General features: G+C 34.5%; 8 protein-coding genes across 18 annotated transcripts; 4 read left to right on the plus strand and 4 right to left on the minus strand.

The window, feature by feature from the left end:
- The first annotated feature begins 26 nt into the window (after positions 1 to 26).
- On the plus strand, positions 27 to 1,540 carry LOC114880637 (protein 60A-like). The gene has a single exon (XM_029196873.2). It carries the CDS (start codon positions 180 to 182, stop codon positions 1,458 to 1,460), a length of 1,281 nt encoding a protein of 426 aa, XP_029052706.2. The 5' UTR covers positions 27 to 179; the 3' UTR covers positions 1,461 to 1,540.
- Positions 987 to 3,450, minus strand: LOC123988356 (alpha-methylacyl-CoA racemase). Of its 3 annotated transcripts, none has more exons than XM_046288135.1 (6): positions 3,079 to 3,450; positions 2,818 to 2,956; positions 2,601 to 2,744; positions 2,280 to 2,526; positions 1,824 to 2,221; positions 987 to 1,071 (listed from the first exon to the last, which is right to left on the minus strand). In XM_046288135.1, the coding sequence occupies exons 1-6, from the start codon at positions 3,184 to 3,186 to the stop codon at positions 1,049 to 1,051; spliced, it is 1,059 nt and encodes a 352-aa protein (XP_046144091.1). In that variant the 5' UTR covers positions 3,187 to 3,450; the 3' UTR covers positions 987 to 1,048. The 3 variants fall into 3 exon arrangements, with proteins under 3 accessions (XP_046144091.1, XP_046144092.1, XP_046144090.1); XM_046288136.1 differs by lacking the exon at positions 987 to 1,071 and adding an exon at positions 1,279 to 1,364; XM_046288134.1 differs by lacking the exon at positions 987 to 1,071 and having other exon boundaries at positions 1,617 to 2,221.
- A 58-nt stretch (positions 3,451 to 3,508) lies between these two features.
- LOC114880639 (cyclin-Q) lies at positions 3,509 to 4,943 on the plus strand. Its single transcript, XM_029196875.2, has 6 exons — positions 3,509 to 3,646; positions 3,764 to 3,897; positions 3,966 to 4,063; positions 4,135 to 4,353; positions 4,425 to 4,655; positions 4,723 to 4,943. Exons 1-6 carry the CDS (start codon positions 3,609 to 3,611, stop codon positions 4,816 to 4,818), a joined length of 816 nt encoding a protein of 271 aa, XP_029052708.1. The 5' UTR covers positions 3,509 to 3,608; the 3' UTR covers positions 4,819 to 4,943.
- Positions 4,944 to 5,735: 792 nt separating this feature from the next.
- Positions 5,736 to 8,141, plus strand: LOC114880616. Its single transcript, XM_029196826.2, has 4 exons — positions 5,736 to 6,243; positions 6,358 to 6,540; positions 6,611 to 7,730; positions 7,805 to 8,141. The coding sequence occupies exons 1-4, from the start codon at positions 6,046 to 6,048 to the stop codon at positions 7,885 to 7,887; spliced, it is 1,584 nt and encodes a 527-aa protein (XP_029052659.2). The 5' UTR covers positions 5,736 to 6,045; the 3' UTR covers positions 7,888 to 8,141.
- Positions 8,142 to 9,389: 1,248 nt separating this feature from the next.
- Positions 9,390 to 10,900, minus strand: LOC114880617 (sorting nexin-12). 2 transcript variants are annotated; one of them, XM_029196831.2, is made up of 4 exons: positions 10,588 to 10,900; positions 9,793 to 9,888; positions 9,589 to 9,713; positions 9,390 to 9,502 (listed from the first exon to the last, which is right to left on the minus strand). In XM_029196831.2, exons 1-4 carry the CDS (start codon positions 10,750 to 10,752, stop codon positions 9,478 to 9,480), a joined length of 411 nt encoding a protein of 136 aa, XP_029052664.1. In that variant the 5' UTR covers positions 10,753 to 10,900; the 3' UTR covers positions 9,390 to 9,477. The 2 variants fall into 2 exon arrangements, with proteins under 2 accessions (XP_029052664.1, XP_029052660.1); XM_029196827.2 differs by having other exon boundaries at positions 9,390 to 9,507; positions 10,588 to 10,899.
- A 539-nt stretch (positions 10,901 to 11,439) lies between these two features.
- On the minus strand, positions 11,440 to 17,922 carry LOC114880618 (glutamate [NMDA] receptor subunit 1). 5 transcript variants are annotated; one of them, XM_029196833.2, is made up of 18 exons: positions 17,782 to 17,922; positions 17,373 to 17,550; positions 16,831 to 17,082; positions 16,457 to 16,651; positions 16,278 to 16,378; positions 16,035 to 16,208; positions 15,371 to 15,484; positions 14,944 to 15,091; positions 14,674 to 14,887; positions 14,478 to 14,612; positions 14,207 to 14,364; positions 13,569 to 13,803; positions 13,224 to 13,372; positions 12,932 to 13,089; positions 12,688 to 12,860; positions 12,380 to 12,633; positions 12,262 to 12,304; positions 11,673 to 11,829 (listed from the first exon to the last, which is right to left on the minus strand). In XM_029196833.2, the coding sequence occupies exons 2-18, from the start codon at positions 17,535 to 17,537 to the stop codon at positions 11,768 to 11,770; spliced, it is 2,730 nt and encodes a 909-aa protein (XP_029052666.1). In that variant the 5' UTR covers positions 17,538 to 17,550; positions 17,782 to 17,922; the 3' UTR covers positions 11,673 to 11,767. The 5 variants fall into 5 exon arrangements, with proteins under 5 accessions (XP_029052665.1, XP_029052666.1, XP_029052667.1 ...); XM_029196835.2 differs by having other exon boundaries at positions 11,766 to 11,829; positions 12,262 to 12,335; XM_029196832.2 differs by lacking the exon at positions 12,262 to 12,304 and having other exon boundaries at positions 11,440 to 11,829.
- Positions 17,923 to 18,187: 265 nt separating this feature from the next.
- Positions 18,188 to 21,641, plus strand: LOC114880622 (monocarboxylate transporter 12). The gene is made up of 5 exons (XM_029196844.2): positions 18,188 to 19,586; positions 19,660 to 19,803; positions 20,001 to 20,907; positions 20,991 to 21,211; positions 21,388 to 21,641. Exons 1-5 carry the CDS (start codon positions 18,968 to 18,970, stop codon positions 21,561 to 21,563), a joined length of 2,067 nt encoding a protein of 688 aa, XP_029052677.1. The 5' UTR covers positions 18,188 to 18,967; the 3' UTR covers positions 21,564 to 21,641.
- Positions 21,642 to 21,741: 100 nt separating this feature from the next.
- Positions 21,742 to 23,423, minus strand: LOC114880629 (UPF0547 protein C16orf87-like). Of its 4 annotated transcripts, XR_003790108.2 has the most exons (5): positions 23,112 to 23,423; positions 22,655 to 22,840; positions 22,097 to 22,577; positions 21,945 to 21,991; positions 21,742 to 21,867 (listed from the first exon to the last, which is right to left on the minus strand). XR_003790108.2 is itself a non-coding variant. In XM_029196859.2 (3 exons), exons 1-3 carry the CDS (start codon positions 23,160 to 23,162, stop codon positions 22,347 to 22,349), a joined length of 468 nt encoding a protein of 155 aa, XP_029052692.1. In that variant the 5' UTR covers positions 23,163 to 23,423; the 3' UTR covers positions 21,742 to 22,346. The 4 variants fall into 4 exon arrangements, 1 of the variants encoding a protein (XP_029052692.1); XR_003790106.2 differs by having other exon boundaries at positions 21,742 to 21,991; XR_003790107.2 differs by having other exon boundaries at positions 21,945 to 22,577.
- Between the last annotated feature and the right edge of the window lie 90 nt (positions 23,424 to 23,513).

A 23,513-nucleotide genomic window follows, 5' to 3' on the forward strand; every position in this document is an offset into this window, starting at 1 on the left:
ATTATTGTAAACAAAATTGTGAACTATACGCGGCATGCATCATAGAAATCATTTCAGTATAAACAATGATCTATACTTCATTTGTATACAAACATATATATACCGACAGAAGCCTTCTCACACGGAACTAAACATATTTCATCAACAAATATTTTGTGACTTAATAATAATCAAATAAAATGAAAACAAATTATTGTGTTAAAGAAAACAAAATGTACAAAATATATATTATAGGAATAATATTGCTTCTAGTAATAATACTTTACGCGAATTCTGAAAAATCAAGTGGGTTTTACATCGACGATGGATTCAATCAGACAATTTTACATGAAATTTTTAGTTACGAACAGAAACGAGAAATGAAGAAAAAATTGTTAAATATCCTGGAATTACCTGACAAACCAAAGAGAATTACACGTAGAGCTTTGCTAATAAAGAGATCAGCACCTAAATTCTTATTGAACATTTACAAAAATGTATTATCTAACGATAAAGACGCGTCAATTCAAGAAGAATTTAATTTAAGTGGTCATGATATTAACATCATTGATCAGAGTGACTTTATAATGACGTTTGGTGCTCACAATCCATACTCAGGTAATGCATCTAAAACGAATCGTGGTAAAAGAATTTGGTTTGATGTATCAGAAGTACCACAAGAAGAATACATTATTGCGGCCGAGCTAAGATTATATCAAAGTTTAGATAAAAATATTGAATTTAATGAAACTTATACAGTGGCAGTATACAGAGTGGCAAAAACGAAAAATGGAGGACGAATTAAACATTACATTAACTCGACTAATACTGTAACTGGAAAAGAAAATTGGATAACTTTAAATATCAATAATGCTCTTGAACATTGGATCAAATATCCAAAGGAAAATCGAGGGCTATTTTTAGCGGTACATCGTGTTAATGATACGAGTCATATTATGAGACCAGATGACATAGGAATTATGGGTGTTCTAGGAATTCCAGATAAACAGCCGTTTATGGTAGGATTTTTCAGAAGTACCGGTAATCGCAGTAAACGTGAGACACTTCTTCAGCAGAAAATTGATATTATACCTGAAAAACAATATTCTAATAGTAGAAAAGTTCTAAATCCTTATATTACCTCTATAACAAAAAAGAAAAAAGACCATGTATGTAACATTAAAACCTTATATGTAAGTTTCAATGATCTTCAATGGCAGGATTGGATTATAGCTCCTGAAGGATATAATGCCTACTACTGCAGTGGAGAGTGCAATTTTCCACTGAACATACATATGAATGCAACTAATCATGCTATTGTTCAAACTCTAATACATCTGATGAAGCCAACTGAGGTACCAAAGCCATGTTGTGCACCTACAAAACTATCACCAATATCAGTACTTTATTTTCTTGATGACAGTAATGTTGTATTAAAGAAATACAAAAATATGGTCATTAATAGTTGTGGGTGTCATTGAGAAATTGTTAAACTAGTATTTTTTGATTTTTAAATTTTAACTATTAACTTTTTAAAAGAAACAAGAATCTATAAAATTTTCTTACAAAGTAAAAGTAAAAAGAAATAGACATTATTCTTAAAAATATGTATTCATATTACATCTGTATTAAAATATTTTAACAACAATAACGTATATGTATAAAAATCTTTTTTAATAATATTATAGTATTTTAATAAAAATTTAAAAACACTGTAACAGAAGTGTTATATGATTAAAGCATAGAACGTTTTGTCCCTTGATTAACAATTCCAGCTGATATTAAAGTTCTGATTTCTTCTGGCTTAAAATTTAATTCTGTAAGTATTTCTGTTGTGTGCTCACCTGGCTCAGGATTACCTTGGTGTCCTTTCGACACCCCGGCAGTACGAGATAAACGAGGAGCAGGATTTGGAATCACTGTACCTTCTTGGTCAGATGTAAATGTATTTCTTTCTTTATTATGTGCATGAGATGTAACATTTTCTATATTCAAAACAGGTGTTACACAAGCATCTGTGCCATCAAATATAGCACACCACTCAGCTTGAGTTTTCTGTTTGAATATTTTCTCGAGTATTTCACGATTTTCATCGAATTTATCAAACTGTGGCATTTCATCCGCTGAAAGGCCAAGTTTTTCCAAAAATATTTGATAAAACTGTGGTTCAAGCGCTCCAACAGACATATACTGTTCATCTTTTGTTTCATAAGTGTCATAGAAATGTGACCCACTATCTAATCTATTGAAAATGATAAAAATTTAGTAATAATAATATTATCTTATTATAAAATGCTTACATATTTTTGCCACGTGCTTTCCCCCATAATCCTGGCATCTTTTGGGATCTGAAAAGCCAACTCCCTAAGTACGCTGTTCCATCTACCATTGATGCATCAACCACCTGACCGATGTTACTTTTACTACGTTCAAACAATGCCAAGAGTATTCCAAAGGCACACATTAATCCACCACCACCAAAGTCAGCAGCCAAATTAATTGGAGGTGTTGGCTTCTGATCAAACCGACCCATCAAAGATAATAAACCTATGTACAATAAAAAGTTAACATTTCAGAAAAAATTGCATAGTTTTATTAGAAATACTACAAGTTGGTATTACCAGACAGTGCTAGATAATTTATATCATGTCCAGCCATGTTAGCGTAAGGTCCTTTATGACCAAATCCACTTAATCTAGCATATATCAATCTCTTATTTGTTTTTATGAGTTCTTCTGGTCCTAGTTTCATTTTCTCCATCACACCTGGATTGTTACAAATCCTTTAACTTATATAATTTCAGAATACAAATTTTCATATGTAGTATGAAATACAGACCAGCTCTATATGGATCTATAAGTACATCACTTTGATTGCTTAGTTTCTTAAATATACTGATACCTTTTGGGCTCTTTAGATTTAAGGCAATTGATCTCTTTCCATTACCAAGAGAATCGATACTATGAAACGTGTTAATCTGTAAATGTAAATGACAATTAGAATTGTTTAACATCACTTTTAACTCGAGCTTAACAATAAACGTATAACCGTAAGTTTAATATTCACTGAAACAAATAAGTAAATACATTTTAATTATACCTTGTCAACTTTAATCACCGATGCACCAAATTCAGCCAATATCATTCCACAAAAGGGGCCTGGTGCAAGACCAGCTAATTCTAAAACTTTTACTCCTTTTAAAGGCATATTCTTTACAGGTAACAGTAGAATATGTTATATGTTTTAAGAAATAACATATAATGAATCTACATTTTTCCAACGTGACTTGCATGTTATTTACATACTTAAATACATATTTAAAAAAAACCTGATTTTACATAGGGTACATAATTAAAATATTAGAATCATTGCATACATTTTTGTAGCAATTTTTAGGCGATGCAAGCGTCTATAAACACAATCAAACACAATAACACAACAATAAGTAATCCTAGAAATCTTTTCGACACATAGTTATTTTAAAGTTAGTATTAAAATCTCTAGAAAATGTGTTAGGTATGTTGGTAATATCGACGCTGTGGCGTGCAGAAAACAAATATTGTCGTTGTAACCTATGATAAATTAAGATTCATTGTTTATAGGACAAATTCCATTAGAAATTTGTTAAAATGAATCCAACGGAACCCACTAGTACGGAAACGCTAAGGTAACTTAAAAGTATATACAAATTGTATGAAATAATAGTTCGATGTATTCGTACAGTAATATGCCGGTCCACGGTTTACAAAACTATCTTTTTCACAATTATATTACATATTTACAGTTCCAAAATGAAAGATGTTATTGATGTATTAGCTATGCAGCGAGAAAAAAGAAATACTTTACAAAAAAGTATTATGCTTGATTATACTAAAGGTAGTGACAGTTTTACAGTTTCAAGATTTATATTTGAATGTGGTAAGCATCTTAAATCTCAATGGAGTTACCTTTGTCATAACTAGTACTAACTATATGTGTAATTATAGGTTTAAAACTAGAAGCACACCCATTGACTATTGCTACAGCTGCAACTTTATATCACAGGTTTATAAAAGAGGCTGCGCCAGGGGGTTATGATAACTATGTAAATAATTCGTTAATTAATGATTAATATTTATAGTACACAATGTTTAATAATTGTTTTTTATGCTCTAGCTCATTGCTGCAACTTGCCTTTACTTAGCTGGAAAAGTAAAAGATGATAATTTGAAAATAAGAGATGTAATGAATGTATCTTATAGCACATTACATAGAGGATCTCAACCATTAGAATTAGGAGATCAGTATTGGAGTATGAGAGATGCAATTGTGCAAGCAGAACTTTTAATTATGCGTATGCTGAAGTTTCAAGTAACTCCTGTACATCCACATAAAGTAAATATTTAAATACTTTTCATTTCAGTAACACAATAATTGTATTAAATACCGAAATATTATTATTTCAGTATATGTTACATTACCTAAGATCTTTGCAAGCATGGTTTGGGGAAGAGGAATGGTCTAAATATCCTGTTGCAAAAACCAGTATGGCACTTTTGCAAGATTTTCATCATTCTCCAGCTATACTTGATTATCCACCGAATTTAATAGCAATTGCCTGTATTAATTTGTCATTACAAATTTATGGCGTTGTGGTACCATTAATGGATGAATGTGATCAACAACCCTGGTTCAATGTAAGAGCAACATTTATACAAATTATGAATTTTTTAAAATCTAAAACGTAATTGCGATTGTTCATAGGTTTTCTGCAAAGAATTAACAAGAGATAAACTTTGGGAAATAATGGAGAAAGTTATGGCAGCATATGATGAAGAACCAGAAACTAGAGATAATTAAAGCACTGTAAAGTAATTTTTAATGTATAAAAATATTTCAACTCACTGTATATTTACACAGGTTTGGCATTTTTCTCAAAAATAATGATATTGAAAGAGTACAAAAATAAATCAGAATAATTTTAATTTCTTGTTTCATATTTTTTTAAACCATGTATATTCCTTTTAAATAAATACTATAATAAACATACAAAACAGTATTGAAACTAATTTTTCTAGTTACATGATTTACCAGAGTATGTATTTTCTGTAAAGCGTAATTTACCATTATAATAAATGAAATTCATACAAATTTCTATTTTCAACAATCATTAAACAATCTCTTTCTTATAAAATTCCTTTTAAAATCAATTAAAATGTTTGAGAAACCTGCGGTTTAGAAAGACCGCCTAAAATAAAAATTTTTTAAATTCGATCCTAGCGCCATCTGTACAAAAATGTTTCCAACTACTCAACAAGTTACCAACTAAGATTCTAAAAAAGCGAATGTCAGTCGGTAACTTGTTGAGTAGTTTGAGCCCTGTGTGCATAGATGGCGCTATAATCGAATTTAAAAATTTTAATTTTAAGCGGTCTTTTTAAAATGGAAGTTTGTCAAGCAAATAATCATTTTAATAATTTTTCGGTCTTGTGTTGATTCTAATTGATTTCTAAAAAGAAGAAAGGATTAGAAAGGAGTCGAAACTGTGTCTTTACGGTTGTGAGTGCGAGATGTGGTAAAAGAAACTGGTAAAAGAGGCACGATTGTTATACTAACTGTATTCTCTGCAAAGAGAAGGTATTATATTTACTCCAAAAAGGTGTTATACCTTTTTTTGTCTACTCTTTTTTTTCTACATACAGACCTATCTTCACCTAGGGGTGTCTGGAACCCCCAAACTCGTCGAGAATAAAAATATGTGCAGTCTTTTTGTATCTGTAGTTACTGCCAGTAGTTTGAAGCAGTTTGAAGTTCGAACATGTATGAAGTCAGTCACTATTAAATCAGTATTAATATAAACATATATAATCGGCGTTTATTACTATTTCTCCTCGACTGCAGGAAATTATTTCTTGTATGTACATACAAAATATTAATGCACATTGTAATATTCATTACATTTTTGTTATAAAATAATAAGTATACGTTCAGAATAACGTCGAACATGACATTACTGCGTAGTGAATCTTTGCGGGATTCTTATACGAGAAATTTAAAATAGTTTAATCAAGTTTTAATGATACATCAATGGAGCAAATGGATATATCCTCACCGTATACAATGAAACAAGAACGAGAGGAGTATGATATTGGAAATTCTGACGATGATAACATTAGTCTTGAAGACATCAACAATCTCCTTTCAATATCATTACCTTCTCTTTCAGCCAACAAGTTTCAAATACCCAATGATCAATATGACGAATTTCTTCGGCTAACTACTACGGCACGTACCCTGTACACAATAGGATAATTATTACATATTGAATACATTCAGCTAATTCAAAATATTATTTCTTTTAATTCAAAACTTTGTATAATCAAATTACTTGCATTACAGGTCCGTGCCGTGTATTTTTCATATCTTCACAAATGCTTACTCACCAATTACATTCTTTGTTATAAAGATAAGAATGAAGATATTCCATGCGATCAATTGAAAAAATGTGCAAATCAAATGGAACTACTTGCACTTCGATCATCGTTAGAAGCAACTCTATATAGACAGAATATGTTAAAACTGGTAAGTCTGTTTATTAAAATAATTATACATCTAACAATTTGATTAATAATTGAAGTTAAGATATTTTTAGATTTCAGATGTAAAATCACACACATCAGAGAAAAAGACGTATAAGAAATTAATAATATTTTTAGAAACTCCACCTACTAAAGTGGATGTTGCAATTCAAACAACTAACTCATGGTTGGAGTTAGAGAAACTTGATAATATTCAGAGTGTTTGCATTACCTCTAACTGCGAAGAACAAACGCCACCAAATAATGAAGAAAATGATATTAAGGATGAGAGTGAAAATTTAGACATATCTTCTCAAGTAACCATTTGCAATGACACTGCTTCGCCTACTGTAAATTCCACTTGTTTTCATGACACAGAACCTAGTAACGATGCAGATGATGAAGTCAATAATAAAATGATATTTGATGAAGAAACAATGAAGGAAGATAACAATAGTTTCAGTTACGTGCAAGAGAATTCTGATGCTCAAATGATAACTCAAACCAGTGTTCAAAATGATGATGAAAATTCACAAGATTCACTTTTGCAACACATGGAAGACATGTTTTGTGACAGTGATGATAGTAGCGATCTCATGACACTAATTGAGAAACATTCAGGTGTTAGTAGAGCAGCTATGAGTAAAGAAATTAGCTGCCTTCTTCCGCAGAATCACTCTAATAGCATACCTGAAAGTAATGGCAATGTAAAAAGTAATCCAAAAAAGAGCAATAACGTAAAGCAACCAGACATAAGTAAAGGAAAATATAGTTTTAGTTACTATAAAGAGATGAAAGCTAGAGAATCAAATAAATCACTACCACAGGAAAGTGAAACTAAAGAAAGTAAACAGAAACGTAGAATAAACAGTATTTGGTTTGTCGAACGCGTCTATCAGGTATCAAAGTTAAAGGCAAAAATGACAGAATTGTCTCTGAAAAATTATAGAAGACATGGACGCGTGAAAGAAAAATTCATTGAACTGTTTGGAGAATCTGATGACGAGGAAATGATGCCAGATTCACCAATCTGTATTGAAGAACATTTAACTGCTTGCAAAGAAAGAATAGCACCATGGATTGTAAAGCATCTAATGCCATTCTACAAAAAGAGAAGAATCAAAGATAGACAACTTTTTAAAATAGTTGCCAAGCATATAGCTGATATGCTCATAATTGAAAATACATTTCCTGGTTAGTGTCTATTAAAATACTTCATAAGAAGAAATAAAACTGTATCTAATACATTTTATGCTTTTCTTTTTCAGAGCAAGACTGTGTAAGCAAATACATAGAGGCATACTTCAAAAATAAAAAATTCATTAAAACTAAACAAGATGTATACTTATAAACAAAAAGAAGTTTGCAGTATTAGCATTGCACTTGTTTCTATATTACGAGTTTGAAATTGAATATTAGATGATCACAAATATGTATTTTATTTCAAAGAAGAAAGATACAATAAAGGAATATGTTCAGTATCAATTACTCAAAGATGTGTATATAAGAAAAATGTAGCACAAGCAAGAAAGGATGAGTTATTTATAGAAGTTTTTCAAAGAATAATGTGAAACCTCCACGTGGAAGTTACTCAAGATGGTGTATTTTGAATCAGCAACACTGCTCCTTTGTTTATTAAGTTCCTTACACATCTTTTAATTAAAGTAGAAACTTTTTTATACTATTTAAATATTGAAGCTTTAAATGTAGTATGTAAGTTACAGTCTCAATTTTTCTTATGTGTCTTATTATTTATACTGATGTACAATACTTCCGTTCATATATTGATGTAAATGTGCACGCAGGCGCGCGCACGCAAATATGTACATTAGAATGAAATCTGCAATATAATCTACAACTTAAATGAAAAACTGTAAAATAGTTTAATTCTATGCCCTGTACATAGTCCCTTCAATAGCTGTTATACGTTCAAAATGTGTTAAATTGAACGTAAATTGAAAAACTGTAAAAACATAAGGTACATTAATTTTTCAGTATAGCACTGATAGTATTTCTTATAGAAGTGTAACGAGGAGATTCAAAACGTCGTGGTTATATATATATATTATCATTATTAAACAAAGATATGAGTTGAAAAGATCTTAGATTTTTAACATTTCTTTATGTAAAGAATATCAAATTATAAACAATTTTTAAAAGATTTCACCTCCACTTATAAATCAATTTATCTTATCCATTTAGCTTGTGATAGCACAGTTTACAAACTATGATTTATACACTACTTACAAACTGTCCAGTAGAAACCACTATAGTAAAATATGAAATTTTTCTGTATATTTTTTAATGTTAAAATATTTCTGTAATATATATATATATGTATATAAAGTTGTGACGTGTACAGAGAAAATTACCGGAGTTATTTAAAAAAAGTAAAATTATTGAGTATTTTTTCTACTGAACAACTTGTAAATGAATAACTTTTATTTTGATATTTTATTTTTAAGCCATACTGTGAAATTGATGAATTTCATGTGCTTAATTAAATTGCTGTATATCAGTTTACTTTTCAATTTCTGAAAATAATAAATGTCAAATTATGAATCTTGCACAGAATACCAATATTACCGTTAGAAAAAAATAAAATGAAAAGATTTTATTGATGTTTTTTCAATGATAATGATAGGTACAAGATCCTTCTGAATATTTGATCATGTGTTTGAAACACAAGAACTTCCAAAAACAAATATTCTAATTTAACATCACAGCACGAGAAGCTCGATAAATATTGCATAAACACAGAAGGATCTTAACAAATTTTGGCATAAATTTTTTCAAATAATCGAGAATAATTTCACATACTGAAGGTGGGAAGGAAAATATACTTGCAATAAGTCTTATTATAACTTATGTATTACGTATTTTTCCAGGTACGTAGTTCTTGTTTATTACAGGTTCTTGCAGAAACATATGTAAACATCGTTCATTCTGTGCTAATGGATGTCCTGCTATTCTGAAACACCGTACACAATTTTCTCTTTATGTTATTTCTCTTATGTCTACTTTATGTTACAAATTTTGTTCCTATACTTACTTATTAACAAAAGCTTCTAAACCTTTCCTTCGATCTTCAATAAAATCTTCTTCAAAAATACCATCATCTCCTCTAAAAGGCATTTGACGCTTCCAAGCTTTCCCTGGTAGTGGAGGCACTACAATCTGTACATTCGTATAATTTTACTGTTAAACAAGGTATATCAACTTTCATTAACATTACTATAAACAATTCTAAACTAACCTTACTATCTCTTTCTAATTCATTTCTCAGCCACTCAAAGTCACTGTATCTTCTTCTTACTGTGGAATCTTTCACTTTAAAAACTGGAAGATTTGTCTGAAAAAAAAAGGGTTTTACTTTTTTTATTGTACATTCTTGAAATTAGATACAAGAGTAACTTGACCTACAGATTATAAAAATACAAAATGCAATAATTATATTATTAGTTAAAACATGTTAATCGAATGATAATGAATCTGGTGCTATTTCTAAAATTTTAAGAGGTGATTCACATATATTAATTTAAGGTCTATAAATGGCTCCAACAGCATATATATTTTTTGTATCTACACACTTTTATCATTAAAAGTAAGATAGCAGACACAGCCCATGATATGCTTGATTAATGTCTATAACAAAATTATTACTGTTATCTTCGCCTTTATTATAATTAGTGATTATTTCATTGAATGACATGTCTAATACAAAAGAATGTGTTAATATAAATATCTAAAACTTACTTTAGTAAAGTTAACAATTGTATATATCTACTATCTGCAACATCAAACTTTTTCTATGAGAAAGGTTACAAACTACAGGAAAGTGAAATAAACAAGCCATAAAATTTATAAATGAATATAAACGGATAAAACTGCCGATGTAAAAATTTAACGAAGTTTGTCTGTTTTGGTAAAAATATATCATCTTTTATACTTCATTAAAGCGTTAGAAGAGAACCTAGCAAATAATTGTAGGAATGAAAACATTTGTGGATTTACAAAAGCGAGTTACATATTTAAAGGAATTATTACTTACCCTCATGCGAACTTCATAATCAGTGTATCGTTTCTTGCCGATACCGTGTGTGACTGGATTAATCACGTCAATTTCGAGAAAATTTGCAGGTGCTGCGTAAGCGTCATCCAGGGTTTGTTTCTTAACGTTTAAACGGCGTGTTGCGTCTACCGTTGTATCCGCCATACCTTTTAACTATAAATTAATTAAATTACTTACAAACCACCTAGAAAACAAATTTGATACAGTCGTCAACGAATGTTCATCAAATGACAGCGGTGAGAAACTTGACACAATTCGTTCTCATGTGTTACGTCTGTGGTCATGGTACACTGAAATGAAGATAGATAGGAAACTCACACACAATTTAACCTATTTCAACTACCCGTTTCTCAACATTAAATTATTAATTATAAGTTAATAATAAATAAAATTGAATGAAATTCTATAACTGCTCCCTATAATGTTATTAATAAGTAGGGATTACATTAAATAAAATGAATGCATTCAATTGAAATAACAGGTTAATGCAGCGCAGGTTAATCAGCTAGAAATTACCCGTTGACTCTAGACACTGTATGTTTCATGTAATAAATGATGCTATTTAAAAATATTTAAAAATTGATTGTATATCAATACTCGAGTTATGCATAACACGTAATTAGTGGTATGACTACTCACAGGCTAAAATAAAATTAATTAACGCCTCAAAGAGGAATTATAATTATGATTAAAATGAAAACAAATTAATATATGTATACGTATTGATACGTATTCTATGATAATTATGAATTATTATTTATTATTATTTATTTATATAGATTGAGATATATTTGTCCCAGCAGGAATGCCAGAAGCACTACTGTAAAATCATTAGAGTAGAACTTCTTTTATTGTATAAAACAAATCTTATAATCTATAACATAGTTATAAGTGTCTCATAACAAAGTTTTTTCGTTCCTATAATAATACAACATTTTGATAGTAGGAAATACGATCAATCGTTAGGAATAAATCTATTCACACAATGAGGTGTGAAACATCTGCAGTGTAAGCGGCCGGTGATAATCTGATATCATCCGAGCGAGGAATGGGTCGTTGACGAATGTCACTGTCCCCTGGCCATGCACGACCCGGACTTCGCGGAGCCACGTTCGATCTAGCTACTGTATCGACCGCTAGACTCACTGTTGTAGGATCATTAAGGCCGTTGCTTTGAATTCTTCGTTGGGCGGCTATTGATGCTCGCAATGTTTTCCGTTTCTGCATATAAAAATAAGTAAATTAGAACAGTTCATATTGAGAGCAAATTAGAATTATTGTTTTACTCTGACTAACACTATCAAAGATTTAGATGTTACATTACAATGTATGAATTGCATTATTTGCATTTCTAACGACTGCTCTAATTCATTTGCTGTAACATGGTAAATGTAAAAAAATGCAATGATGATTCAAAGCTTATTTCAAATGTAAACAAGCAAATTTGATAAAATACAAAATGCTGCAATTCTGATGCAAGATACGAAGGACATAATTCTTGTCGTATTTCGCATCGACCTGTACAAAGCGCGCAAACTCTAATTTTACGGCGATTAAATGTTATCGCTAAAGCTGGCAAAGCGTGGAAGTCTGTGCTTTTGTCTGGTCTATGCGTGTGTTTGGTTGATCATGTTCTTTTTATTGTATCGTTACGAGGTCTGTTAGAATTCCCTGCGCTGCTCCTCTTTTCTCCTGGCTGCTTGCGGTTTACTGATAAACACAGAATTCTGACGAGAGAGCAATAAAATATTGGAGAAACAAGAAGTATTACCTCTATAGCTCCTCTCCATTTATCTGCAGCGTGTCTTGCCAGTTCCATCTTCTTCTGTTTGCGAATCTGATGCTTCTTGTACGCCACCTCTATAATGATTAGCCCGATACCACCGATGATCCCGACTCCCACAACTATGAACACTCCAGCCATGTTCTTCAAACCTAAAGTGTTCGGAGTGTTCTCTAGTTGTTCGCATTGTTGTCTGTTGTCAAGGAAGATCCAGTGATCGTCTAGGCTTTCCATGAAACCGCCTGTAAATTTATATTTTCCGTACACCATGAAATTTAATAGCGCATTGTACTTACTTTCATGGAAATCTAAAATGGCGATGGTCACCGCATCCGCCCATAAAGAGCCTTTCTGTAAACCAATACCATAACCAGAACGTCCAAATAATTCTCCAGCAGTTACCAATTCACAGTCTTGCGCAGCCTCGAATTCTAACCGGGAACTGTCCCAAATGAAGGCCATAAGTTTCCTGCAAACCCATAATTTTTTATCTAATTCATTTTTTAATTGTATAAACTTTGTTCAACGGTTGTTGCTAACCCAATTTTAATATCTCTAATGGCTTCCTCGGCAGTGTCATAATTGTTAGCTTCCATTGTACGATACATGTTTGATAATTCCACCTGTCGCCGGAAGTACATGTCCACGGCGGAACCCTTCACCGTGGCACACGTAAGGTTTTCCATGGTGTTTCTAAGCTACAAACATATACATACATAATATGGTCATCTTTAATTAATTATTAATTAATTATTTAGGCGTGTGTAAGTTGCGGGGCCGGTCACCGGTGACCCCCATGCACGATGAAGTAATACATTTTCCTTATTCTTACTCGTGCATCGTTGATGCCAGTCAATTTAGTCTTTGGCCTCTCCAACACCAAGAATGCAGCCAGGTTGGCAGTATAAGATGCGACGATGATCATGGCGAATCCTGCCCAGACCATGCCCAATACGCGAGCAGAGAAACTTCGCGGAGTACCTGTTACATAATTTTCATATTTATATATCGCTAAAAAAGGTCTCCCTTATCGACAACTCTATGATTATAAAGATATTTATACACAGTTCAGTTTCTGTCCGTTACTAATTGATTTAATCACGCTTGGCCTGATAAAAGAATACTAAGGGTCCATTATAAATATATTTCTGAAAGGTTCAATGTTAAATAAACGGACCTTCTCCTATTCCGCTGTTGAGCAGAACTCCCCAAGCGAACCAGACGGCGCTGGACAAGTTCAGGGCATCCTCTTCGGTACCGTCAGTGTTAGCTAGCTTGAACCTCCCGAAAGGCGAGAACCGGTCGAGGAGGTACAGAACTAGAGCCACTACGTGCACCGATACCATCACCAGTATCCACAGGGTGTTGCTGAACGGTTGTAAAAACGACACCAACGTCGAGGATCTTGATGGCTGAAAATTGAGATTTTCTTTTATTAACATGTATTGGGGTGTATTAAAGCTCTAATTTCTAAGAATAGTAATAATTAATTTTCAAATTTCAAGCTATCTATTTGCCATTTCACGTTATTTGTACCATAGCAATATTATTTAAAATAATATTTCTCTATTGTTTTCGTTTAATTATTTAGGCGTGAGTAAATTGCGAGGCCGGTCACCGGTGACCCCATGACGTTCAACGTGTTAATCTTTCTCTTATCGTGCCAGTCAACATGTTAATCCTGACAACGTGTATCTAATTACAGAGAGATTACTCAGCTGATTGGATTAAAACTTAAACCTTTTATTGAATCTAAATTGTCTGTATTAGTTGAACCGAGCCATTGATAAACTCCTACAGGATAGGAAAATGTACCTTCTTTTCTAGAATAGTGATGCCCTGATACTTGAAGGGTTTGCTGAATTCTATGAATTCAGCGCGTTCAGGGTTGATCGTCAAAGGGGCAACGATCATGTCTGCTCTTTCGTTCACCAGCTCTCCGATCAGGCCTGTCCATTCTTTCTTTCCTCCAACTGTAACACCACTTATTCATAATAAATTCTTTCCTCTCTTATTTAAGTACATCTTTTTCACCGAAACGAGGTCTTACATCTACGATTGTTCTACCATCGTTTACATCTCGCACCTGAACTGTTCTTGATCACATAGCTGCCGAACTGTCCATCGGGCGACAGAGCCAAACTGTAGGTGAAATTAATGGTCTTCGACAGTTGTTTCAACAGGTCCATGCAATATCCTTTACAACAGTATATTTTTGTACCTATAAAATTGATAGTGATAAAAAAGATACACATTGTTACAACTGATTATTAAATATTTACTTTGATAATCGGTGGAATTGAAATGAGGACACAGTATCTCTTCTGGTAGGCATAATTCACCGTCTGCTATTTCCCGGATGTAAACAAACGGCTTCTCTTCAATAGTGAGCACTTTTAAGTGCGTGGGAATCATGAAACCCTCCGGTTTGCTTGGTACTCGACCGGGCCAAGTTATGTTTGTCTCGTTAACGCTTAACTTCATCTTAGTACCATTCTGTAAATGTATCCAAGTTAGACAATGAAATAGCATCATATTATCTATTCACTTACAGACGGACAAAAGTACTGTCCTACAGAGACGTGTTCACCGTCCTCTTTGATGTTGATGATATCGTATTCAGCATAAATCCTGTCTCCATTGTCATCAAAAGCTACTCTGCCGGTAGCACCATCCACCAACACTTCTTCCCGGATGAAACTAATCAACGAAAGGGATAATTAAATAAAGTTTACTTAACACTTTGACTGCCATTTCAATAGGAATCCATCACTCATATTATTAAGAATTCTTTGATTTACCTAATTGCAGATACTTGTATTAGATACTTGAAAATATGGACAAAAATATAATGAAATATTTTAAAGATAATATACATAGGATTTGTGAAGATAAAAGTAATACTTAATGAAATTTTCAATGGCTTTAGCGTGGCAGTCAAAGTGTTGAATCATAATCTAAGGTGAAGGTAAATCATACTCGAATAGATTTTTCCCGGTTTCCCATATGGAACCTGAGTCACCACAGTTCTTAGGTGCCTCTGTGATCTCCTTTGTCTTGTTCATCTTCCGTAAAGCGGATACAAGTACTATCCTGAAATATATAGCTCGTTAGACCGCGGGTACTTGGTAAGAAGTTTAATGAAACATTTGTCAACTCTTTAGATTTAATGAATACTTGAGATCTTTGAAACCTTTAACCTTTTCTATCTTTACTTGTTACTTGGCAAAATTTATATTATCTGAAAACTTAACTCGTTGCTTTAGAATCTTAGCTTTACATAATAAATGATCAAGTTAATTAATTTTAATTTGAATATAAGATTCTATCTTATCTATAGCAACGATATTCGGTACATTTAAAGCACAGTATGTTGGTGAACAGAACAGAGAATATCCACTGACAGATAGTAGGATCTACTAAAGGGTATGCAGAGTGATCCAGTGATCTGAAATCAAGATGTGCATGTTACTGTATATAGTGCATGCGACAGTATAACATCTACATCATAGGAAGATAGTGTTGTTCTTTTGTTAGAATTGTCTGAGGTCTTCTCATGCGTAGAATTCCTTGGTTTTGCTTCAGCTATAGATGTGTAACATACATGCGTGGGATGTCTATGTACGATTAGAAAGGAACTGACAGGCTATCCATGATGTGAGCCTTCTCTTTCTCAGCGTTAATTAATTTCAAGCCGAGAAGACCTTCCGGTGCGTTCGGCGCATCTAAGGCTTGCTCGGTCACGATCCAAACGTATCCTGCACCGGTCATGTTTAATGCTGCAGCATCTTGGAAGATCACGCTCGCGTCAGTCTTCCTATATGGATTAATAAACAAATGAGACTCGAATAAAATTAAACTTTGACATAATTGTACCGAGACTTACGAAGCGTACAAAAGGCAAACCCTAGCTTGGGCGCCTTTCATATCCACCAGCTGATGGATGAAACTTTCTAAGCCGGGTTCGAATTCAATAACAGATTCTACCTGAAAAATAGATAATAAATCTATTATTAATAAGTATAAAATCTTTTATAGTTATTATTTAAGATTCAAAGCTACCACCTGAACCTTGATCTCTACATCATCCTCCAAATTCTGAGAAGTAGTCTGAAAACGTCCAAGTAGAGCACGACCATCGGTATCAGAACTATGAATGAAAATCACTTTCATGTAATTGAAGTGTTTCAATAGTTCAACCCATACATCTGCCTGGTGCGAGTACGGTGGTACAGTCCTCAGAAAGGAAACGTGGATGTTCTGTAAAAGGACAGTGTCTCGGTTAGTCTCTAATATATAGATAGAGTATATTATATAGATATTCAACGTAATAATACCGGTGGTGTGATCTTATTAAGGTAATCTTATTTGCAGATGAGCTTATATTTTTGTATCAATATGAAATTTTTAAATATTTAAAATATTTTTCTTCGACTCACTTTGTCTGAAAAGGCTGAGTCTCTGGAAGATATGCCTATAACAGGTATATGATAAAATCCACTGGTATAAGAAACAGCGGCTGGCGACAAGTCTCCAGTAAGAGGATGAGACACCACCACCGCGTACACCTGTTCCGCTATCAAATTCGTGCACACCCTCAATGCTGTTCTAATTGGGTTCGAGTCCATTTCGATGACAGTGTGTTTATAGGTCACACCTCTGTTCACATATTTGGAGTTCAAGTTCAGATTCTGAAAAAGTAATTGGACATTGGAATTAGCAATGAGTAATGCATCAATAAATTGCCTTACCCTATACGTACTTCAAGGAACGTTTAAATGAATTCTAATAATTGGATTTCACTTTGTATTCGTACTTAATATCCTTAAACCATACTGAATTAATTAAAATAAAAAGCGAGGGAGTTTTTATTGAATTGAGATATATTTTAAAGAATTTGCGAAGTGATACCGAAGCGAATGAAATGAATGTTATTGAAAAGTATTATCGTAATGATTCTGTGCTAATTATTGTTACTTACGCTTAATGTTTCACGGAAATATTCTATGCTCTCGTTGTTAGAGAAAACTCCACCGATCCTAAACAAGGTGGGATTGTTGAATTGGCTCTCGGTGAGTCCATTGTACACCTGCTCGTTCAGGACAATCAGCACGAGGAATAATGCGACTCGATCGTGTTCCCTCATTATGGAATTCGATCTACGGTGTAAAGTAGATTTTCAAGAGCATTTGTTTAACATTGGAAAAATAACAAACTGTACGATGATAAAATATGATAATTAAGAGAGCAAGAATTTTTTAAATTCTACTTGAAATATTTACATAAATGGATTAACAAATGGTACTTATGAAAGGATATAAAAATACAAATGAAATTATATTCTTATTTTAAAAATTCGTTCGTGTATGAAAAATTTGTTTGAAACGTACCGATCGGTGAACAGTCACTGAACGTTCACGTAGTTTTGTAATATGTATAAATTACTCGACGAGGGCTCATTTGAGATCGTTCACGCCCTTATCTTTCGGTGCTTCATAAACGGAGCCAGCGTTAACGTCGACCGCGAAGGTGGATCTGAGAGACAGAAGTCAGAGATTCATTGATCCGTTCGGATGCTGCGCACAGACTCCGTCCCCACTATTACAATTTTAGGGTGTTTTCGTGATTTTTTCGACCAATATAAAATTCGTCCATATCCCTTTTCGCTTCGATCCTTCGTTTACATAATTCCAATCGAACAAATCGATCAGTTGAAAATACCTTGAAAAGTATTCAAAGTACCTTCTACAGGATCTACATGCATTACATCTATAAACTACCGACTAAAATTAACAATTCAAGTTCCAATTTAACTATTCTCTACAGGAATGATTAATCCCCCAAGGACCTTCCGAAAGATCGTCCCAATTAGTGGACACGCTCTTTGCATAATCTAATCTAATTGTCCTGCGACCGGGTTTAAGATTCTCCAGTCTGGCGAGGACACGCGATCCTCGCATAGGATCATCCGTAATGCAGGGATTAGGGGGTGTACCCGATTAAAAAGTGGAGGTCGAGGTGAAAAAAAAAAGAAAAGTGGGTCGACCGCAGGACAATAAACCGTATAGGCATTGTTTCGAAGCCACGTGGTGGTGACTACCACGGGATGCCAGTGCGTCAGTTGTGGTTCTCCTATCGATCCTGTAAGTTTCCATTCGGTGGCGACCTCCTCTGCGTGCGCACCCTTCTCATCTCAGTTATTTACCAAGCACCCTACGATCGAGTCGGGAGAACCTTGGGGAACGTGTAAATGGTGAGAGGGAAGTCGATCGGCAGGTAACGAGAAATTCCGAAGGGGGTGGCCAGGTCGAGGGTGTAAGAAGGTTTTTGCCGCAAGGTATCAGGGTACAAGGCGGGGGTCGAACCGTTACCGCGGTTGTGGTAAGGTCTTAGCTAAGCGTAGAGACATCGTCGGATAAGAGCCGAGTGTATCATCTTCAAGGAGGAACGGAAGAAACAAGGAGTCGGGCGAGACCGGGTGGTATAAAATTCGTCGAAGAAAGCGAACGGAGAACGTGAAAGCAACGTAACTCCAATGTATTACGGTCCTACTTGTACAAACGAAGCAACGGAAATATGTCGTTACCACGAGAATGGAGCTTGCAGGATTCGATTGAGCGTGACGCTGTCGCCTGTGCGACAGCGTCGCAGGAGATGGTCGGCACGACCGTCATCGACGAGAATATGAATCAACAGAATCAGCTGGGCTCCCTATTGTCGATACACTCGGCGCCTGTCTTCGATCTGAGCAACGGCATGCCATCGCCGAAGAGGCCAGCATCGTTGGCCGTCCAGGCGACGGCAACCTCGACACCTATTGTGCCACCTCACCTTCAGAGCCCGGAGACGATCGAGGACGAGGACAACGATAATCTCCTAACGATATCGAGTCTCACCGCTAGGCCATTGATAGCAAAGTCTCGGGAGCTTCGCTCGACGAAAAGCTCCGCATCGAAGAAGAAGAAACCGAAGAGAAACGAGACGAAGAAGCCGAGGAACATCACCTACGTTCCTTTGGACGGTGGCTACGGATGGATCATCGTTTGCGGAGCGTTTTTCGTACAGTTTTGGGTGGCCGGATTGGTGAAATCCTACGGAGTGTTGTACGTTGAGGTGATGGAAACGTTCAAGGACTCCTCGGCGTCGGTCGCTTCCTGGATACCGGCTATTTTGTCTTGTCTTTGCTTAGCGCTTGGTGAGTAGATATCGATTAACAATTCCCACGATGCACGGTTGATATTGAAAAGATTCCTATAATTGTTATGCAGCTCCAGTGACGAGTATGCTGTGCCAGAAATACAGCTGTCGAGCGGTCGTCTTCGTAGGAGGATTGTTCTGTGCTTTAGGACTGACCTTAAGTTATTTCGCCACGAGATTGATACATCTCTTTTTTACATTTGGAATTTTAACAGGTTCGTGGAAAGCCAATAATCTCATCCACACGTACATACACACACACAGCTTGTTAACTTCCTCCGCTTCCGTTACGTAACACACATGCAGATGGCAATGCTGAAATATAAAAATACATATTTAACAAGGAAAGAAACGGGAGTTATTCAACAAATATTTACACATAACCATTTGAATTATATAAATGCGATTACAGGCATCGGTGGTGGATTGTCAACGACGCCAGGTATCATCCTCGTCTCCCAGTATTTCGACAAGCATCGCGCCCTGGCGAACGGGATATGCGTGTCCGGTACAGCAGCGGGTAGCTTCGTATTTCCGCTTCTGATCGAGACTCTGGTGAAGAATTTCGGTTTCCACGGGACTATCCTCCTACTGGGTGGCTGCATGCTGCACGTGTGCGTGAGCGCTACCCTCTACCGACCGTTGGAGAACAATTACGCCCCCGAGGATGTCGTTACGGCGGATAAATTAGATAAGGTCGAGCCAACGGCAAAGGAATTAGAAACGGCGAAGCAACAGAAATTAGACGTAATATTCGCCGACTCGACTACAAAGCATAATCTGTTGAACGAATTGTTTCATCAGAACAATGTAGTGGCGGTGGAGCTGACCGACAGCGACGAAGAGAAGGACGTGATGGGGGAGGCTCTAAGGCTGAAACCGATGTCGAAGATACGTAGCTCGAGTATACTTCACAGCGTCGAGGATCTGTCGACCGACTCCACCTGCGTGTACAAGGCGAGATCGTCGTTGAGATCGTTGAGATCGTCGGTAACCGCCGTATGTCCAGTTCCTCAGAACGAACCACAAGTGCCGGAGGAAAAGAAGACTGTCATGCAAAGGATAGCGCGATACATTGACCTGTCGCTATTGAAAAATCCTCAGTTTATCATGATGTGCTTCTCCGTCAGTCTCATGTCCACCGGAAGCCCGTACATGCTTTATTATCTGCCAGCTTATGTTCACGCGGCTGGTTACACGAAATCGGAAGCTGGATACTTAGTTGCCATTTCAGCGGCGCTTGATCTATGCGGGAGATTAGGACTTGGATGGCTTTCAGACTTGCAGCTGTTCGATCGACGGAAAGGATACATTGGAAGGTGAGATACATCTGAAAATAATACGTATGGATATGTTAAGAACGATTCGAAGGAATATTTATGATTTATTTTTTATTTAATAGCGTCGTAGGTGCTGGTGTAGCAGTACTGGCAATACCAATGGCCCATTCGTTCTATGTACTGGCATGCTCCGTGGGTATGTACGGATTATGCCTGGGCTGTTGGTTTCTCTTGGTACCCGTCCTTCTCGCAGACCAATACGGAACTGATAAAATATCCTCTACTTACGGTCTTGTCAGGATGTTCCAGAGTGTCGGAGCTATTTCTATTCCGCCTTTAGCAGGTACTTACGATCATAACAATCTAACGTTATTCAATATATGTTAAATATATTAATCGTTTAATATACTCAAAGGTACTCGATACTCTGCCTAGCAGTCGTCGAGGTATTGTTTGATGTATATAATAAAATATGGATTATTGTCAGATGATTAGCGATGATTTAAATAATTCTTTCAGGCTACCTGCGTGATGTAACTGGAAGTTACAATGTATGTTTTCTCTGTATGGGAACGTGCATGGTCATGGGTGGTCTACCTTTGCTCCTGGTTTTTAACGAAGTAACCAAGTCATCGAAGATGACCGTTAATGCTGAGAACAGTAACTGTCAAGGAGAGACGACTGTGAAAGAATAAGATATTTTGCGAATGTGATTGAATGTGTAATAGAAAACTAATAAATCGCAACATTTTGTCGCTACAATTATTCCACTATGATGTATTGCTTGGTTCAATGTATTCGTAACGTTTTACGATAAATACCTCATTCGCGGCAGGTAAGGGTGATTTCCATAAATTTTTATAAATGCAAGTCTCTCTCTCTCTATCTCGTTTTATTGGTAAATAGAATTCTTCTCATTTACACCGTTTCATAATGAAGTAAAAATAAACGATGTAGAGCAAAAATTGTTATACGTATACACCCTGTAAAGAGTTGCTTCTAAAAAAAAAAAAAGATTGATTTATAGCTGTTATTTGCCTTATGTACCGCATTAACATTATGTACATTGTATTTACATGTTACATTATGATTATTTGTAGAAAACGAAGAATTGCGGCAGGTCCTGCGACGAAAGAAACAGTCTTAGTAGGAAATACATATTTTTCATACAGATAAAATGTAACTGAACACAGCGATCTTTAATAAAAGTTATATTCTTTTCACTTACATAGTCTTACTTTTTCTATCAGAAGATAATAAAATGAAGTATACGTTCTTTTTGTATCACAAAACAGTTTGTAGTTTTTATTAATTTATGCATCAAATTCTTTAATACCATTTCAATGGTTCACGATGCAATTATTGATAGATATCTTAAACAAACTGTTTAATATCTATATAAAATGATTACATCAGAGTGAATTAGTAATAAATGCTAGTATTTCAGATGATAGAAGATATATGAATACGTAGAAAAATTATGTAGGTTTCCAGGCAACAACTCTCATTTTGTTATTTAATTCCTGTAGTATTAAGGAGCATGTGAGCTGTTTCTCTGGTGATAAACCATTGATACCTTGCACTTCATCGTCATCATCTGCTATTCCGTTATTACATCCATTTTTACCTTTAGTCTTTGCTTTTCTTTTCTTCTTCTTATTTAATTGTCTGCAGTCTATGTCACTAGCAGCATCTGTTGCTTTTCTTATCTATGATAATTAAAATTCTTTATTCATTTCAATTGTCTAAATACATAATAGCGCATTTACCTTAACAAATATCTTACTTTCGCACTTTTCTTTGACTGTTTATCATATTCTAATGAATCATAATAATTTGGTTTCTGTTTGGGTCGATTAGTTTGTCTAGTTTTCATTACTCCATTGTCAGGACTAGGAGGACTTTTAATCGAATTACGTCTTGCATTGAAAAACGAATGTCCGCACGGGCATGCTTTGCAGGCGACAGGTACCTTAATACATAAATTTATTAAATTCATATATTATACTTCGTTAAGGTTCAAATTATTATATGCCAGAAGTATAAGACAAGAATAATAACATATAATACAATAGTTAAAACGCAATTCTGAATTAAAAAATGATTCATTTCACATGAATTATATTTAGTATTTAATATTAAATATAAATTAATATAAATTTTTATACTTGCATTTAATATTAAATACATAAAATATTAAAAGTAAGATGAAAATACATGTTTTTGTATACATACAAAATTACCTGCTGTTCACATTTTGGGCATACTTTACTAATCGTTTTAGTCTTAGCCATATTCCATTTATTTGGAAAAAGAATTAATAGAGATAAGGTTATTTACAATTGTTTAAATATGTCTAAGAAAGTGTATTGTTAAAACATATCACAAAATAATGACATTACAGCACAGAAGTAGGTTTTGGGTCGGTGAAAATACATTTTCTGACTTTCACTGTAACGATAAACATTTTTTTGTATCCTTCAACATCACGATAATAAGTAATGGCAGTCGTAATTTGTCATAATTCGTAATGAACAAAAGGAACATAATACCAGTGACTATAGATACAAAAAGACAGGACATGTCTTGTTTTCGGGAGAACATGATTTTAGGGATCCCAAATACCCCCAAGTGACGTCAGTAAA

The sequence above is a fragment of the Osmia bicornis genome, chromosome 12 (genome assembly GCF_907164935.1).
Source record: "Osmia bicornis bicornis chromosome 12, iOsmBic2.1, whole genome shotgun sequence".
Lineage (NCBI taxonomy): Eukaryota > Metazoa > Arthropoda > Insecta > Hymenoptera > Megachilidae > Osmia > Osmia bicornis.